The sequence below is a fragment of the Geotrypetes seraphini genome, chromosome 4 (assembly GCF_902459505.1).
Source record: "Geotrypetes seraphini chromosome 4, aGeoSer1.1, whole genome shotgun sequence".
NCBI lineage: Eukaryota > Metazoa > Chordata > Amphibia > Gymnophiona > Dermophiidae > Geotrypetes > Geotrypetes seraphini.
Genome location: NC_047087.1, coordinates 40,088,508 through 40,107,804, shown reverse-complemented (window position 1 = coordinate 40,107,804; position 19,297 = coordinate 40,088,508). Strand labels below are relative to the sequence as shown.

At 40.8% G+C, this 19,297-nt stretch overlaps 1 protein-coding gene across 1 annotated transcript in view; it reads right to left on the bottom strand.

Annotated features, from left to right (window-relative positions):
- SLC7A10 (solute carrier family 7 member 10) overlaps positions 1-19,297 on the bottom strand; it is a 122,045-nt gene that overhangs the window by 22,952 nt on the left and 79,796 nt on the right. The window contains exons 6-8 of the mRNA XM_033940099.1: positions 16,790-16,913; positions 16,590-16,693; positions 10,000-10,096 (exon numbers count right to left, since the gene is read on the bottom strand). Coding sequence (XP_033795990.1) covers positions 10,000-10,096; positions 16,590-16,693; positions 16,790-16,913 — 325 coding nt within the window. The remainder of the gene's footprint in view (positions 1-9,999; positions 10,097-16,589; positions 16,694-16,789; positions 16,914-19,297) is intronic.

The following is a 19,297-nucleotide window of genomic DNA, read 5'->3' as shown; positions in this document are numbered from 1 at the left end:
AAATATGTTTTCACTCAGAGAATAGTTAAGCTCTGTGAACATGTAGCCAGAGATTGTGGTAAAAGTGGTTAACATAACTGGTTTTAAGAAAGGTTTGGATAATTTCCTGGAGGAAAAGTCCATAGTCTGTTATTGAGACAGACTGCTTGCTCTGGATCGGTGGCATGGAATGTTGCTATTTGGGTTTTTGCCAGGTGCCAGTCACCTGGATTGGCCACCATGAAGACGGGCTACTGGGCTTGATGGACCATTGGTCTGACCCAGTAAGGCTATTCTTATGTTCTTATGACTGATTAGATGGTATTTCCATGGATCACATTTGCAAGTGGGGTAGTGAAAATAAAGAGACCTCTGACTCCCACCCTGATCTCACCCCCTCACATTCATATTTAACCCAACAGCTGGTTTTCCAGGGCAAAAATCTGCCTCGAGAGTCACTGAGTTAGCACAACTGAGAGAGCCTCTTTTAAATGTTTAGGCCCCTAGGCACGTGCTTAGTTTTTCTCTGTCTTAATCTTGCCCGGCCGGGGGAGGGGGGGAAGGAGGGAGGGGGGGCTCTGTTGGGTCATCAGGATAAGATTTGCAGGGAGAGGGCTCATTGGGCACCAAATAATTTTTTTATTGGGATTTTTGTTTTCTCCTTTCTGTCAGTGCATGAACTAATCTCTGCACTGGACGGGACCGGGAGACTCTTTACGGTCAATCCCTAAACAACAGCATATCAAGTTTCAAGTTTAATAGTTTTTTTGATTAATTGCTTAATCATACTTCTAAGCGATGAACAGTTTAAAATTACATATTGATGGGAAACAATACAATACAAAACAAAATTTATATAATGACCAGGGATTGAAATTTAACTTAACATACTCATAACATTGGGTAAATAGGGAAGTGAAATACAAATCAACATAGTAAAGTAGAAACAAAAAGGGAAAGATACAGAAGGTAAACAAAATAACAATTAAAATATTATAAGATAAAACTTGTTAGGGCTATGGAGTATTAAAATTAGTTTTCAAAGGCATCTTTGAAAAGAAATGTTTTTAAATTACTTTTAAATTTTCCAAGTTCCTGTTCTTCCCTTAAAAACATTGGGAGGGCATTCCAAGTCTATGGTGCGGTAACCGAAAAAATAAATCGCCGTCTTGTATTAATAACCTTCAGCGAAGGAATAGTCAATAAATTCTGTTCATTAGATCTCAAAACTCTATTTGGAGAGTATGGAATTAATAATTTGTATATAAATGCTGGGGTTTTATTACAAAGAGATTTGAAAGTCAGTAAACAAAGCTTATACGTAATTCGATGGATAACTGGAAGCCAGTGTGCATTTTTAAGAAGCGGTGTTACGTGGTCAAACTTTCGGGATTTAGTTATAAGCTTAATGGAAGCATTTTGAATGATTTGAAGACGCTTTATTTCGTTCAACGCAATTCCCTTGAAGAGAGAATTACAATAATCGATCTTAGAAATCACCAAAGAGTGAATAAGAATATTGAGTGATTTTGAACATAGAAATTTAGAAATAGATCGAATTCCACTATACTTAAGGGAAGAGAAAAATCTAGATAAATTGAATGCAAACTTAAAAACATTTTATTTAGGGATGCATATGACCTATGACACCCCCTCTCCCCTAAGGCCCCCAATTCCATTGAAACTCTAATAAAGGAAGAGCATAGGCCCCTCCCCCCACTGTGTTGCCCATTTTCATCCTTCTCTTCTTTTACGATTGTAGTTCAGCCCTCCTTCCCGTTTTTTTTTGTTAATAATTTATATTCCGCATATCCTACAATTCTATGCGGATTACAAATTATTCAGGTACTCATCAAGCATTTTTCCCTAACTGTCCCGGTGGGCTTCCACTCTATCTAACGTACCTGGGGCAATGGGGATTAAGTGACTTACCCAGGGTCACAAGGAGCAGTGTGGGATTCAAACCCAACCTCAGGGTGCTGAGGCTGTAGCTCTAACCACTGCACCACACACTCCGGTACGTCATGTTATGATTTTTGTCTCAGTTATAGTCCCCCAAAGCTTTTATAATTTTATTCTCCAAGTACTGTACACCGCTTAGTCAATTTTAATAAACAGTGGCCAACCCCAGGTCAAATTTTAATAAACTTGAAACTCAGTGGTATATGCTGGTTTTTCTGTCAGTGCCCATTTTTCAGTGCCATGGTAATTAGTAAGTCATTAGTATACTGCACTGGCTCAATGTTTTTATCAGCACTTGCGACAGAACACTGTGCACTGCAGTTCAGTGCACTGTGTTTAGCACGTGGGTGATTAAGCTGGCCTCTCGCTGCGAGCGCTGTGTTTCTGGAACAAAAGAGCAGAAGTTCATTTAACCAGATCTTTTGCAACAAGAGCCAGCAACACTGCTCTCGTAAGCCACCACTTCCATTTCTGGCTGGCTAAATCGCTTCAAATATCCTGACCCGATAATGGATAAATTTTAAGAGCAAACTAAAAAGCTTTCTTTTTAAGGATGCATTTGATAATTAGAAAGCTGACTAGGAGTTTCATTCCAATTCCATAATCTCTCTGAGGTTCATTGATCTCTCTCTTCCTATTGTTTCTTACCATAATTATCTTCTCTCCTATCAACAATTGTATTTCTTTTCCCATCCTTTCCTCTTGTTTTAATATTTTGTAAGGTTTAGTTCTTTGTTTTGTTGCCCCTCAAACTTTGTAATTTTACTGATATGTTCATCGCTTAGAATTTTGAATGTGATCAATCAAATTTATAATAAACTTGAACACCTATTGTCAGAAACTCGAGCTAATAAAAATCAATTTCAACTACTGCACAAGCTTGTTAGCGGGTCTAATTCTACCCTCCCATCTATTTCAGATTCTCCTAAAATCTGCTGCCTCTTTTCTCCAGGAGCTCCCTCCTTCCTTGCAGATTTACACTATCTTCCAGTGAAATTTTGTTTTATATTTCAAAGGTGTCTTCCTAACTTCCATGGCTCTGCTTGGTTTTCTTAAGGAAGGGGTAAAATGCGGACCTCATGGACCTGACGGACCTCGCGGATCTAAACCCGCACGTCCTTAAAAAACTGAGGTCCGTGCTACTTGTAGTTAGTTAATGGCTCTGACAGACCTCAGTGACAATTTAGTGCTGACGGATCCGTCTCAGTATAGGGAGGGAAAAGTATTAGGATCCGTCAGCGCTAAAATGTCACCGAGGTCTGTCAGAGCCAGAGACTAACTACAGGTGGCACGGACCTCAGATTTTTAAGGACGTGCGGGTTTAGATCCGCGAGGTCCGTCAGGTCCGCATTTTACCCCTTCCCGTTTTCTCACTTGTCCCTTTCCCTGTGCTTCAGTTCCTCAGACACTCCTCTGTGGTCCTCATAGGAAGCAAAAATTTTCTTGATTGCCTGCTCCACCCATTGCCTGCTCCACCCATCTATGGCAGTGTTCTTCAACCACCGGTCCATGGACCAGTGCCGGTCCACCGAAATTTCCTGCCGGTCCACAGGGCCAGCACATGCATCAGGCCCAAAACAGTGTTCTTCAACCGCTGGTCCACGGTGCGATCGATGCGGCGTTATCTTTGAGCCAGCTCCCTGTTCCTAACTGATTCAGTGCACAAAGCCACGGACAGCGGCTCCTACGGGCGTCCTGCGCCTGAACTGGAAGCCTTCTTTCTGACGTTGCAACGTCAGAGGGAAGGCTTCCAGATGATGCACGGGACATGCAAGGTGCAATTAGTACTATTATGGGGGCGGGGTCTGGGGTGGAGATTGGGTAGAGATGGGCGGGTCTGGCCCACGACTTAGCCCAGTGTTCTTCAACCACCGGTCCACAGAATAATTCTTTTATTTCTGCCGGTCCATAGGTGTAAAAAGGTTGAAAAACACTGATCTATGGAACCTACTTCCCTTCCAACCGCTAGGATTCACCCAGTACTGCAAAATTTTAAAACTACTGTATATCCAAAACTCACTTTTTCAGTCCGGGCAATGGAAGATTAATTGACTTGCCCAGAGTCACAAGGGGTTGCAGGGATAATTGATTTGCCTTTACATCGTTCTGGTTAGATCTCATTTTATTTAGGCTGATTTTTGGGAAGTGTAAGTTTGATCATGTGACACCATTGTTTTTCAACCTCCACTGGCTATCTTAGAGTCCAGTTCAAGTGCGCCTTAAAATTCTTCTAGGTATTTTCATCCCTTTAGTTCCTTTATCTTGGAATCTTTATAGATTCTCTTTTGCAAGAGGAGATCAACAATTTAAGCTTTCCTGCCCATCCAGTAAAGGTATCAAAAGAACCAAGATCTTTAGCCTCTCTTTGTCCTTTAAGTTCACACAACTTTGGAACGATCTTCCACTTTTCCTGAGACGCTTCGGCTCCCTTTCTTCCTTTCGCAAGGCTTTGAAAACTACTCTGTTCGCCAAACATTTTGGTAATTAACCCTTTTAAGATCCAATTAATATGCTTCTTTCAGCTTATCCAATTAATATGCTTCTTTCAACTATTGGAAACCAAGTCGAGCACCCTTAGATTGAAGTCTTGGTATATAAAACCAAGTATTAGATTAGATTAAAGTCAAAGCTTTCAAATCACAGCAGATTTGGTTTGTGCACTCAGCTGGGTTGGTATACAAGGGATATATGCCACTTTTTTTTTTTTCTAATGCCCTTGTACCATGGACAATGTTCTATTTATTTATTCATTCAATTTACCATTCTTCCAGGGGAGCTCAGAACAGTTTATATGAATTTATTCAAGTACTCAAGCATTTTTCCCTGTCTGTCCCAGTGGGCTCACAATCTATCTAAGGTACCTGGGGCAATGGGAGGATTAAGTGACTTGCCCAGGGTCACAAGGTGCGTCATGGGTTTGAACCCACGACCTCAGGGTGCTGAGGTTGTAGCTTTAATCACTGCGCCACATTTAACTAACAAAGATGTTAGATTCCATGTGGTGACATATCAGGTGACATCTGTGGCTTTACTGTACCACGAGATCTTACTTGATGACGGAAGTTATGTTATGTGCAATCTTATATCCCACTGAATCCTCAGTAATTAGAGTTCTAGGCGGGTTACAAGCGGGCCTGGGCACGTCTAGAGGTATGGATTTTCTAAACAGAAAATCTGGTAACCCTACCCACGGGTGCCGGTTAACTGAGAGTCTACTGTACTACTTCTGCAGCAGAGCTGAAGTAAGCCAAGAACATTGAAATACATTGAAAGTGTAAATCAGAGAAATTTGTCCAAAATGGGGCAAGCAAGAGTGGCTAAAGCAGAAGAATAATAGATCACATGCTCTGTTTGCGTTTCCTTCAGTTAAGGGCTGCAAAAGTAAGACATATCATGAACATACCCTTGCTTATCAGGCAGCATATCATGACAAAGATTTCTGATTACTCTTAGCCAGTTCCATTTCATATGAGCATTTTAAAAAGTTGCTGAAAACTTTTCTCTTTTCTAAATTTTTGACAAATTAGTTATTTTTTTTTTTTAATCTTTATTCATTTTTAAAACTTATAAGTGTGACAGCAAATAATAACATTTTAACTTAAATACAACACTTAATTTTCTCCAATAATCCACTTTAAAACTTATCTCCCCCCTTCCTTCCATTCCATACCAATTTTTAACTCACATAAAAGCATGTACACCTAATGCACAATGTATTATGTGAATTTATCTACGTCTCTTACTCTTTTTTCCCATATACGGACATTGGATTTGGACTTTACTTATATCCTGTTGATATTCCTTATTTTTCTGTTTGTATTGTTCAATACTCAAAACCAATAAAAACCATTTGAACTTAAAAAAAGCATACAATAAATTCCCTTCTTAACATTCCTTATAATTATACAAAAAACAAAATCTACCCTTCTCCCCTCCCCCAACCTTGGACATACACAATTAAAGGGAAAAAAGGTTTTTACTCATTACAATATTTTGTTACTCATTACAATAATTTGTTAAAGGCTCCCGAACATCCAGAAATTTTTTTAAATACCCCTGCTGCGTAGCTATTACCCTTTCCATTTTATATATATGACACAGAGAATTCCACCAGAAACTATAGTTTAGTCTATTCCAATTCTTCCAATTATTCGTAATTTGTTGTATGGCAACCCTGTCATAATAAGTAAAAGCTTATTATTATTTGAAGATATTTGACTCTTAGCCCTCATTGACATGCCAAATAATACATTATCATACGCCAATGCCACTGGATTTTCTAATAAACAATTTATTTGACCCTAAATTGACTTCCAAAATGCCAAAATGAATGGACAATAGAATAATAAATGATCTAAAGTCCCTGCTTGAGATGACAACGTCAACATTTATTAGATTTAGAGCTATCCAACTTTTGTAACCGAAGTGGGATCCAGAAAGCTCTATGTAATAGAAAAAACCAAGTTTGTCTCATAGATGCAGACACTGTACATCTCATCCTCCAAGTCCAAATTTGTGGCCATGAGACGCAGTAATTTAATGCTTAATCTCAATGCTCCAAAAGTCCCTAAGACCAGTTTTTGGTTTCTTTCTTTTATAAATCCAGCTATCAATTTATACCACTGAGCAGCCTGGTGTCCCAGGAAGTCCACCTGAAAGCACAAAAATTCCAGACTATACTGATTATTAAGATCTTTCCATTCAGGGAACCCTGCCTGAATGGCCTGCTTCAATTGCAACCACCTAAAACTTTGCAGTTTACTAAGACCAAATTTATGTTGCAAATTAGTTATTTCTGTATTCTTCATAAAATTATTTGTTCTCTCTTCACTAGTATAATCTTTTGTAAACCGCATAGAACTTACGGTTACGCGATCTAGAAATTTGTTGTTGTGTTAAAACATTTTCTTAATAAGCCTTCTCATTTGCAGAAATATTTCCATCCTTTCTGTTGACTTAGGGCTCCTTTTACTAAGCTGCGATAGCGTTTTTAGTGCGTGCTTAGCGCGTGCTGAATTGCCCGCGCATGCTAGACCCTAACGCCAGCATTGAGCTGGCGTTAGTTCTAGCCAGATAGTGTGGGTTTATCGCGCGCTAAAATTCTGCGTACACTAAGCTATCGCAGCTTAGTAAAAGGCGCCCTTAGATACTTTAGGATCGCTTTTCTTCACCCAACACAAGCATGTGTTTTCAAGTTACCATAATCTCCTTTTTTTTTCTTCTACCTGTATAATGACAGAACATTCTAATCTACTTAATTTCTTTGCAGATTTCTTCAGAATTACACAGCAGGTCACAAACTACTAATGTTAGAAGCATTCAGTCTGGCCTCAATTCCTTTAAATTTAGAGCTCTGAGAAAATAACACATGGGATAACATTTTCTCATAAGTACCATTACAGGGAGATTAGTAGGAAAGGCCTGCCCTTTGGCAGACTATACTAAAACTTGCAGAAGGATGCAATCTCTATCTGGAATGAAGAACATACGACTTGGTCTAGCATTTCATAAATAACTGTTAACAGCAAAAAACCAAGGCATGAATATAAGCTGGTCTACCATGATCGTGCATGATGGGAACAAGGTTGTCATATGCACCAAACAGGAGAGACACCTTGGAGGCATCGTATCTGATGATCTTAGGAATGCAAAACAGTGCAATCTTAAAGAGGCAAGAGCCAGAGGTTGAAGAATAACCAGCCAAAAACAAGCAAACCCCAAAAGTGACTTGAGGAGAAATTAATAATAATAATAATAACTTTATTCTTCTATACCGCCATAATCGTGCGACTTCTAGGCGGTTCACATCGAAGAGAGCTGGACAATCAGCGAGTTACAATATGCAGATAGTCAGTGAAATTACAGTATGCAGAATCTTAAAAATGCAGTGAATTACAATATATAGTTTGTTTAGAATTTCAGAGGGGCCCTTTTAGAAAAAAAGTAGCGAATTATAGAATACAATTTGTTAAGAATTTTCAGAGGGGGCATATTAGGAAAAAAAGAATTGGAAGTGGTGTTTGGAGTAGTTAATGTTTAGGAGATATATCTCACCTGCTAATTTTCTTTCCTTGAGTCTCTTCAGACTATTTCTGATAGGTGGGTATATGACCTCCTACCAGCAAATGGGGAGACTGAGAACTACTGAGCGACATCATCTTATATGGTTCTGTGCAACCCAAAGCCAACTAGTATATCTACTGACCAAACAATATGATATAAAGAAAAGAATAGATCCCCAACATCACAGGGAAAGAAAGAAACAACCAGAACCTGTTTTTTTTATATTCAGAGTCTTCCAGCAATCTTCAGGGGGGGGGGGGGGAAATCACAGAACATCATGAATTCTGGAACCACATAATCCCATTACTAACACCTGCTCAGGTTTGGGAATGGTCTGGAGAGACTTATGTCTCCAGATCATTCCCAATGAGTGGGAAATGCAAAAGCATTAGCCACTGAGGGAAGGTTGCTGACAATCCCTGAGCCATCTCCATGGCACCAAAGTCTGCCTCCTCCCTTAACTATAATGAAATCCTAATACACATCAACTTAGAGAAAACCTAGGTGGGAGAGAAAGGGGAATATGAAAGAGACATTGAAATACTTTGAAGATATAAATACTGAACATGAGTTAAACACTTCAGAGGAGAGGAATCCCTAAAAGAAACTGGTCATGCAGTGAGGCTGAAAGGTTGGGACAGATTGGCAATGACTTAAGAAAATATTTATGGACACATGGAACCCAAAAAGCATCAGACAGGTTCAGAGGATCTTTAGTTATGAAGAAATGCAGATAAAGTGTGAGAAGAATTTGTGGAGAGAATATAGGAACCTTGCAATATTATATACAGTACTACCATAATCTCCATGTATGGTTACTAAAGACTAACCATTTTCTGAAATGAAAGAGGGGAAAAAAATCTGCTTGTCAAATGTTCCCAGATATCCAACCATTCATGTGATACTGGAATTTTATAGGCCTGAGGCCTTCTCTCACTTATCCTGGATAAAATAGCTGCCGAGTTCTAGTGATAGTAAGTGGGGGTGGTGTAGTTCAGTGGTGTAGTAAGTGGGGGTGTGGTCCACCCCGAGTGCAATCTTCCTCTCTGCCTCCCCCGCTCATTTGCTTGCCTGCCCGCTCACTCCCCACTCCTCTCCTTGTCGTGCACACCCCTTGCCTTCTCTCATACCTTTTTGGCGCTCTCTCTGATGTCACGTCCGGGACCCCGCGCTTAGGAAGTGACATCAAAGGGGAGCCGACACTGAATTGGGAAGCATGCTGCTCATGCCAGAGAAGTTTAAAAGGTATGGGGAAAGGGAATGGGGTGGGCACACGGCAAGGAGGGGGGATGTGGATGAGAGGCGCCACTCACCCTTACTATGCCACTGGGTAGACTTGCCTTCCTCAGACCACCAGGGATGTAAGGCAGGCCCACGAGGATGGGGCTTGACAGGATGGAGGTGGCTGGGTGGAGGGAAAGGAGTGCACCCAACTACTTCAGCCACTTCCTGAAAACTTTGCAGATGTCAGCCGATACTCAGCGACCCAAGTTAGGACTGCATTTATGTGTGGTCCTATTTGGCCACTTTTAACTAAGAGGCACAGGCAAATATTACCAGCAAACGCATAGCCCCTGGTTCCTCCTTGACTCTGCCCTCGGGCACATTTTGTAAATAGCTGGTTAGTGCCAATATTCAGTGGCACTGCCTGGTTAAGTGGCGCCAAATAGTGGCGGCAGGCCCGCTGGGGGCGATTTAAGTGGGCAAGAGTCTCTCCTGCTTGCTTAAAACAGATATTGACTGGATTACAGTTTCTCTCCAACCTTAATCCACATGTATAAATTAAACGATTACGTGGAGCCAACCTCGGTGTGCCCAAAATCCTGCCTCCCATATGAATGCATAATTATTGGGTGCATAACAATTTATTCATCCAAAGCTATACATTCAACCACTGGAAATTTAAAAACATTTATGCCGCTGACCACAGAAATTATTTTCACTATTGATCCTAAAAATGTTTAAAGACGTCACCATGGAAACAGTATAACTTACACAGACGAGAAGGGCTGGGATTGGGGTGCACTGTTTAAAATGAATCATTGCGAGCAGACTCGGTAAATGACCTTCTCGGGCTCCAGAAAAACATAGCCTAAAGAACAGAAGTAAAAAGTATTTGTTTAAAAATATTTCTGTGCTGTCCATCTCCTTGGAATCTAGATGACGCATAGTGTTACACTAACAGTGAACACAAATATCAGTGTGAAATACCCGGGCCTGGTTCAGCCAATAGGAGACTATGGAAAGGGGGGGGGGGGGGGTGTTATTCTCTGGAAAAGACATAAATGGGCAATTGAGTCTGGATGAGATTGCCTTATTCCTCTAACTAAACCCAGGTGTTTGGTCACATAGGGTGGATATTCTAAGCCATTTATCTGGTTAATTTTAGGAATTAGCTGGATAATTCGTTTGACTGAAAATTCTCCCCTGCAAAGCATTCCGAGTTTGACCTTGACAACAGGATGTCTGACCAGCATTTAACCACTTAGAAGACGGAGGTGTGCAGGGGTGAAGCTGACCGTTAACTGGATAGTCATGATCTCCAGTTATCTCAGCCACAGATATAGCAGATATCTGATTATTTTAGACCTGCTATCTGGTTGAAGATGAAGGGCTCGCTATTGAAAAGCACTTGCCTTTATGGCCGCAGCTGCTGGATAGATAAGTGCCCTATCTATGAATTTCAATAGCACTGTATAGATAGTGCCACCAAATATTCTTACAGATCACCCAGGCAACATGTGGGTAATGCTAAGGCAGAGCAAGGGTTAAATATGGGCATTCCACCTAAGTCTACAGATAGTCAGTGAAATTAAACCGCTATTCATACAGTTATATGGATATATTTACCCTCTAATTCTATATATGGCGCTCAAAATTTGGGCACATGAAATTTATTTGAACGAGCCAATTAGGGCCGGTAATTGGACACCAACGATCAATTACTGACGATTGCCGATAATTTGAATTTACATGTGCATCTTTGTAGTCCCATGTTCTATAAAGATGCGTATGTAAATTTTTATGCAGGGACCTGAAAAGGGGGCGTGGCCATTGGCAGGTCAGAGGTTTTCCTAGAATTTGCATGCAGTGTTACAGAATATGGAAGATCCATGACTAATTTAAGGGCTCCTTTTACAAAGCCGCCTGATCAAGAGGAGGCGGCAGCGGCTAGCGCATCTGGCGGTTTAGCAGGCGCTATTACGCGCGTTAAACCGCTAGTGCCTTTGTAAAAGGAGCCCTAAGTGTGAGGATTTACATATCACACACAAGTACTTATTTTGTATCTGGGACAATGGATAGTTAAGTGACTTGACCAGAGTCATCAGGAGATGCAGTGGGAAATAAAACCAGGTCCCCAGGCTGCTTCACTATCCATTAGGCTACTCCAGAATCAAGTCTGACCATTAGGTTAGAATCGATTACGACACAAGACTCTTCTATGCAGGTTCAGGGAGTACAGTGTGTCAATCTGGATCTGCAAAATATATGCAGTCATGAAATAAACCCAGTGCACTTAGCTATAAAGGCATGTTTTGTTGCTTTCTCTATCTGTCTGCTGAGCAGGTATGAGCTAGTCTTGTGCTGGAAACAGAAGAACAGTGCATATTTCTTTTCCCTTCAACCTCCCTCCCTGCTACCCACAAAGTTTATTACACATTGAAAATCACAGCAAGACACTTAAGCAAACCAAACTTGCTAACGTCTTGCACTTATTTCTGATATGCATGAGGCCCCATTTTGCACAGGCTGTCGAGGGAAAATTTGGAATGTCCAGGTCTGAATGCTCACAGTTTCACGTGTATTTTACAAAAAGCCCTGCCAAGTGCAGAGACTGTAAAATATATAGAAGGAGACTGGTAAATACATGCACATTGCTAGCAGCGATTTTCCAAAGCTGCATATATATATATATATAAATGAATGGCATTATTTAGCACTCACATGTACTGTAAGTGCCAGCTTTATATACAAAGGTAGAGATTTTGCAGCTTCCATGCAAATGCCCAATTTTGTATGAAGGACAATAATAAACGGGGTATTAACCCTTTCAGGACCAAGGGACATATTTGTCCCATAACTTTAAAATCCTATAAATTTTGATTGGGATAGTCTACAGTTCTAAATTTGATATGTGCGGATTCCATATGATACTGCCTTTATGTAAACAAACTGGTTCCGACATTCATTCATTAGCGTCGTTGCCAGATTGACGAGAAGATTCACTTGCCACACTGTCCATAAGCCAGAAGTTTGATTAAAAAAAAAAAAAATAATGATATTTCACAAAAAAAATCAATTTTTTGGCATCTGCAAGCCCTTTTTACCATAAAAATGTCGTCAAAACCACAAAAATTGGCCTACGATCCTTATGGTCCTGAAAGGGTTAAGAACACTAACATTCCCTCCACAAAAGCCAACGGGAAAATCTGTATGGATAAACATTTCCACTGTAAAATGGGAAAAATGCATAGAAAATATTCAGCCTGCCCAAACATGCCCCTTGAAATTGCTGTATCCTTACCATCTGCATGAGTAAATAGCCAACTTTGCTAAGTTGCAGTAAGAACTAACACGTGCATACCACAACTTAAAATGCCTTCCCTCGGGGCACATTCAGGCGTCCCGCAGTAATTTTGACTCTGGCATGTGCTTCCCACACTAAAAAAACAGTTTTCACTTTTTAGCGTGGGGGGAAGGCGTGCTCTGCGCTAATTAGTTACTGCAGTCAGATTGCCACGCACTAACTGATTAGCATGTGGTTGGTGTGTGAGACCTCACCGCCTACAAAAAGGTGGTGGTAGGGGCTCACCTGCTAACGCAAAAATTAGCGCATGGCCATTCATTAAAAAACAGAGAATTGTGGCCATTTTACCCATGCAGAAAAAAAATGGCCTTGGCACGCAGAAATAAACTCCGTAAGTATGCAACAAGACCACTTTATACTGCAGTTTGGTATAAGGGCTCCTAAATGTGTAAATGCCGCAATTTCCAAATGCAGATGCTTTTTAAAATGACATACACAATCAGAAAGTATTTATCTGCATGGCTAAAATAATGATGGTTTGCGCTTTAAACAGAATTGCTCGACTCCATTCACAATTATATAAAATACCCTGCTAACATATGCCTAGTGTTTACTGACATGGGTGCACAGGGGGCACTTCTAGAGGTGACCCGTCAAAAGCACGCCGGACAAAGATGCGCCGATAATCCCTCAGCGACATGTGCATGCAGGACAGATGAGTGCCGCCTTTCAGGGCTTCCCCTTTGCGCTGTGACGGGTGTGTGTGTGGGGGGAACCCCCCCCCCACTACACTTACAAGTACTCGTGCTCCCGTTGGGTATACTGAAAACTCCCAAAGAATGAAAAAATGGGAGTTTTCACTGTACTGTGGGGGGTTCCCCCAACCCCCCCAATGGGAGCACAAGCACTTGTAAGTTTACTTGGGGGGGTCCGGTCCCCACCCACACCCCCACTCACAACGCAAATGGAAAGCCTTCAAAGTTCAGGAAATGGTGGCACGCATTTCTCTTGCGCGCAAATGTTGTCGCGCCTTTGTCCGGTGAACTTTAGTTATGGTACCCTTCTAGATAAACATGTACTTAACACTTAGGTGCAAGCATTTACGCCAGCCGCAAAAGTGGTTTAAGTGTGAGCAGGTATGTGCGTAACTTATAGTGGGGTCCTTTAACTAAAGCTGCAGTAAAAAGTGGCCTTTAGTGTCCCCTTAGGTGAGTTTTTCCTGCTTGCTGGGGCCATTTCTACCACAGTTGGAAAATGGCCAACTTTCTATTTTCCCATACGCTAATGTTGGCATTAGCACATAGCCATTAACAACAATTAGCGCATGACCCCTTAATTCCATCCATTTTGTAGTCAGTTAGGGCTCACATCTTAATCCTGTGCTGCTTAGCATGAACAATTTGTACTGTCACATCCACTCTCCGCACCCTAGACAGACCCCCCCCCCCTCCAAGAAAAATACAGGTAGTTTTTGTAGTGCATAGTTTCTGCACACACATGGAATGCCTCATTGAGTCCCACAGTAGAGAATGATATGGGGACAAATTTTTCCCCATCTCCGCAGGAACTCAATTTCCCCATCCCGTCCCCGTGAGTTGTGTCGCTGTCCTTACCCCATTTCTGTAAGCTCTGCCTTAACCTTATAAGCCTTGAACACTTATGATTTTAAAGTGTTTGAGACTTGTGCAGATGAGGACAGAGCTTAGGCATTGGTGGAATGAGGCATTATGACATCACAGTCTGAGCTCTAGAATGTTGCCGCTTAAGATTTTAAAGTGTTTGAGGCTTGTGCAGATGAGGACAGAGCTTAGGCATTGGTGGAATGAGACATTATGACATCACAGTCTGAGCTCTAGAATGTTGCTGCTTATGATTTTAAAGTGTTTGAGGCTTGTGCAGATGAGGACAGAGCTTAGGCATTGGTGGAATGAGGCATTATGACATCACAGTCTGAGCTCTAGAATGTTGCTGCTTATGATTTTAAAGTGTTTGAGGCTTGTGCAGATGAGGACGGAGCTTAGGCATTGGTGGAATGAGGCATTATGACATCACAGTCTGAGCTCTAGAATGTTGCTGCTTATGATTTTAGTGTTTGAGGCTTGTGCAGATGAGGACGGAGCTTAGGCATTGGTGGAATGAAGCATTATGACATCACAGTCTGAGCTCTAGAATGTTGCTGCTTATCATTTTAAAGTGTTTGAGGCTTGTGCAGATGGGGACAGAGCTTGCAGGAATGGGGCAGGGACAGGAAAAGGACTCGCTGGGGCAGGTTAGAAAAATGAGTTCCTGTGGGGATGGGGAAAAATTTGTCCCCGTGTCATTATCTATCCCACAGCAAGCCTGGCACTAGCATTTAATGCAGCTTAGTAAAAGGATCTCAGTGTTCCTTAAATTACGCACATAAGTAGGAGCCCTGCCTGTCTTGCCTATGCTCCAACCCTGTGTACGCCTCCTTGTAACTATGTGCTATGTAAGTTAAGTGGGTATTGCAGAATAGTGTTTAGGTGAGTATGTGCTAGTATTCTAAAGATGTATGTGCATAATAAATAAGTAAACGCTGGCTCTGGTTTATAGAACTGCCCCCTTAGGGTAGGCTTTCATTTTATTAAAGGATACTCACTGGAAAACATAAGTCCATATATGCAACTAAGAGAGATGAACCCAAGTTCTTCTCCTGTACAACGTCAGTTCTAGATCCACTGTTCCCTCTAAGCTGAATGGGAGCCATCTAGGCCTACCAGTGGGGGGCGTGCTGTTTCACTATCACATTTCCAACGGTGAGGGACTGGCAAGTTCGGCAGGATTCCAGAAAACCTGCCTGTCCATAGCGATTGAAAAAACACCACCCCCTACTGGTAGCAATGCCGTTGCAGGACACCCACTCAGAGAGAACAGTGTTTGTATCCATCACTGAAAATAAATATTCAACATTCTCCCTTAGGGAGTGTCGAGACAGAGTGAAAAAGGGGCCAAAAATCTCAGTCCAGATTTTGCCCCTGTGTGCAAAGTGTGTTCAAATTTGGCCCCTTTTCAGCCTTTCTCCCCACTTTTCAAAATGCCAAGACATTTTCATGAGTGGATCTGGAACTGTTTTTGTCCTGGAATGGAACTTTGGTGTATTTGTCCCCTTGACTCATAAATGCTTTTCAGATGTTTTAGCTTCCACATAGAACATAAGAGTTGCCATACTAGGACAGACTGAAGATCAATGAAGCCCAATATCCTGTTTCCAACAGTGGCCAATCCAGGTCTGCGTGGGGATATGATCGAGACCTTCAAAATACTGAAAGGAATCGACAAAATAGAGCAGAGAAGATTATTTACATTGTCCAATTTGACACGGACTAGAGGACATGTAATGAAGCTAAGGGGGGACAGGTTCAGGACTAATGTCAGGAAGTTCTGCTTCACTCAGAGAGTGGTTGACGCCTGGAATGCCCTCCCAGAGGAGATTATTGCGGAATCGACCGTCCTGGGCTTCAAGAGCAAACTAGATGCATATCTCCCTAAGAGAGGCATATAAAGATATGGTGGACTATAAATTACGCCAGGTGTACACCTGGCAGGGCCTCCGCGTGTGCGGATCGCCGGACTTGATGGACCGAAGGTCTGATCCGGAGATGGCAGTTCTTATGTTCTTATATGTTCTTACAAGTACCTGGCAAGATCCCAAAAGAGTCAAACAGATGTTATGCTGCTTATCCTAGAAAGAAGCAGTGGATTGCCATCTTAATAATGGCTTATGGACTTTCCTTGGAAACTATCCAAGCTTTTTTTAAAGCCCAGCTAAGCTAACTGCTTTCACCACGTTCTTTGATTACACAATATGGACTTACACTTTCCATAAGTGTCCTTCGATAACCTGAACTGAAACACCTTTCTATGTACCTACATCACTACACATGTGCTGCTGAAGTTGTGTATTAGGCATAACAAAATACAGCTGTCTGGGAGACCCACAAAATGAAATGCTCTGTTCAAATTCCACTTGATAAGACCATAAGTTACATTTATTCTCAAAAGCAAAAAGCCAGATAACAACCGCACTTCATCTAACCTTGATGAGGTAAAGAGGTATCCATTTATTCCTCCAAAGGTAGAAAGGGCCACTGAAGCTGGCATGATCCAGGAAAAATAGCCTAGTAACTTTTCACCAAATGTCTAAAGCAACAGAAGGCAGAGAAACTGAAATATATTGCAAAGAACAGAACAGAAATGAAAGCATATTTTAGATGTGCACGTTAATGATTTACTTACTACCGCAACAGCATTTGAAGCCAAGATCTCTTGAGGGGACATGGCAGTGAAATATGCTATGTTGGTGAATGCATACACAAATGTCACCAATGGAATGGATATGAATATGGCACGAGGTAGGTTCCTAATAAAAAAAGGCAGAATTTGCATTTACAATAAAGGTGCAGAATTAATAATATGAGCTGGGTGAATTTTTATACTAAGTACTAGGTGTTATGTAGTAGGCACAATCAAGTTCATCTCTCTCACCTAAAGGTGCTGGATGCTCCAAATGAATAGTTTATGAGGTTGTACTGAATGGCTTTACAGGGCAGTGGTATTCATTTCCAGTCCTTGAGGGCTGCCAGTGGATCAAGTTTTCAGAAAATCCCTAATAAATTATGCATGCAGGATATGCATACAATGAAGGGATTATGCATGCAGATCTATCTCATGCATATTCATCATGATGGATAAAAATCAATGATTTAAAAAAAAAAAAAAATTCTGAGTTTTTAAAAAAAAAATTAAATTGGATTTTTTAAAAAATTAAATGAGGAAAAATTTTATCTAAAGATAGTTTTCTATTTATGATACATTATAGTCCAAAATTATCATCATGAAGTAAGGATTAGTTTTAATTATGTAGCATGAGGCTTTATATTCATGCAATGTTTACATTTTTTGGTAAATGAATTCCATTCATCCATTCATAATGTCACCGGCATAATTTTAATCAAGTCTTTCTGTCTAGTGTTTTAAAGTGATTTGATTTAAATCAAATCCACCCTGATATTCATTAATCAAACAATATACTTATGTGGACAAATATAAATATAGCTTCTATATAAATAAATTCCTTCAACTTTCTATTGAAGCTAATCTTAATTTACGCTGGCTTTTATGAAATTGTGGTAGAGGATTTTACTGCGGGCCAGTGATAGTCAGAGCATTTACCTTGCTGGCTCGTGGTAAAACCCTCTACAGAAGTTTCATAAAAAGAGCCCTTAATGTAACTAGCTTAATATTAACTATAAATCTATACTCTCAATGTAATAATCAAATTATTAATAACATATTCATTAAAAATATTACACTACTTTCAATTTCTTATTGTCTCAATGTTCCAAATATTATCTGATATAACAATACTTATTGTTGTCTTTTTGTAAATATAATTGGAACAGTCGCTCCACTTCATATATTCAGCATCTATGACTTAAAATACCGAGTCAATATATCTATGATGTTATAATACCAGTCTTCTTAATCTTCTTTAAACTTAAGCTTTCCAAATTCTGATTTAATAAAAATTCCTTGTAGTCATACCATAAGACCGATGATGGCTCCTGAGCATGGCCTGCTAGCACCATTTGTAATTGGCGGTAAAGCACACTTTACTGCCGCTTAGTAAAAGGGTCCCTTTATATTTTTCCTCTCAAGAAAACATTAGTCCAATCTCTATATACGATGCATATATTAAGTGTTGCTAGGCACCCTAAATGCGGCTGCCTACTGCCGCTTAAGTTCGGGATCCGCACCTTTTCTTCCACTGGTTTAATTGACATGGTATTTCACCGCATCGGTTTTCATCCAAACAAAAAAACAAAAACTTTAATTTAAGTTTTCGGCACCAAACTCTTAAGATGCCTAGCGATGCCTAAGTGGAAGTGCCCTCCCAAGCCTAAGGATGCCTAACTACACCTATCTGAAAAAGTAGGTGTGGTTCGGGGTGGAGAAAAGGAGTGGTTGAGTTAGGCCTAATGGAGCGGCCTAATGGAGCAGTGCCTATGTCTAGGATGCCTAGCGATACCTAAGTCTGCTTAGGTGCCGCTAGGCGTGATTCTATAAACGGTGTCTAGTGGTTGATTGACGACCGTGCTGAGTGGCGCCTGAAATGTAGGTGCTGCTTGGTACCGTCTATATAGGGTTGCAGAGAACAAACAACGAAGGTGACTAATCGGTGTTAAATATTGTTTGAAATGACTCGACTCGATCGTGTTTCGGCCCCAAAAGGCCTGCCTCAGGAGTCTGGGTTATGATGACGCATCAATAAACAAAAAGGTTCATAGTCTTCTATTTCAGATGCTCTTAGTGAAATCTTAGACATTTGATTTGGTAGTCTAAAAATGTGTGTGCCGCTGTCTGTAAATCGATTTACAGAGACAGCGGCACATACATTTTTAAACTATAGAATCAGATGTCTAAGATTTCATTAAGAGCATCTGAAATAGAAAACTATGAACCTTTATATTTACTGATGCATCATCATAACCCAGACTCCTGAGGCAGACCCTTTGGGGCCGAAACACAATTGTGTCGAGTCATTTCAAACCTTAAAGGAAATTGAACACCGATTAGTCACCTTCGTTGTTTGTTCTCTGCTTTCACGGTTGTGGAGGTAGTATTTCCAGTTTCTTGTAATGTATATATAGGATTACCATATTTTCTTCCACAAAACCCTAGACACATGACCCCGCCCAGCCCCACCAAGTTCCACCTTTAGCACTGCCCCAGCCCCGCCTCCTC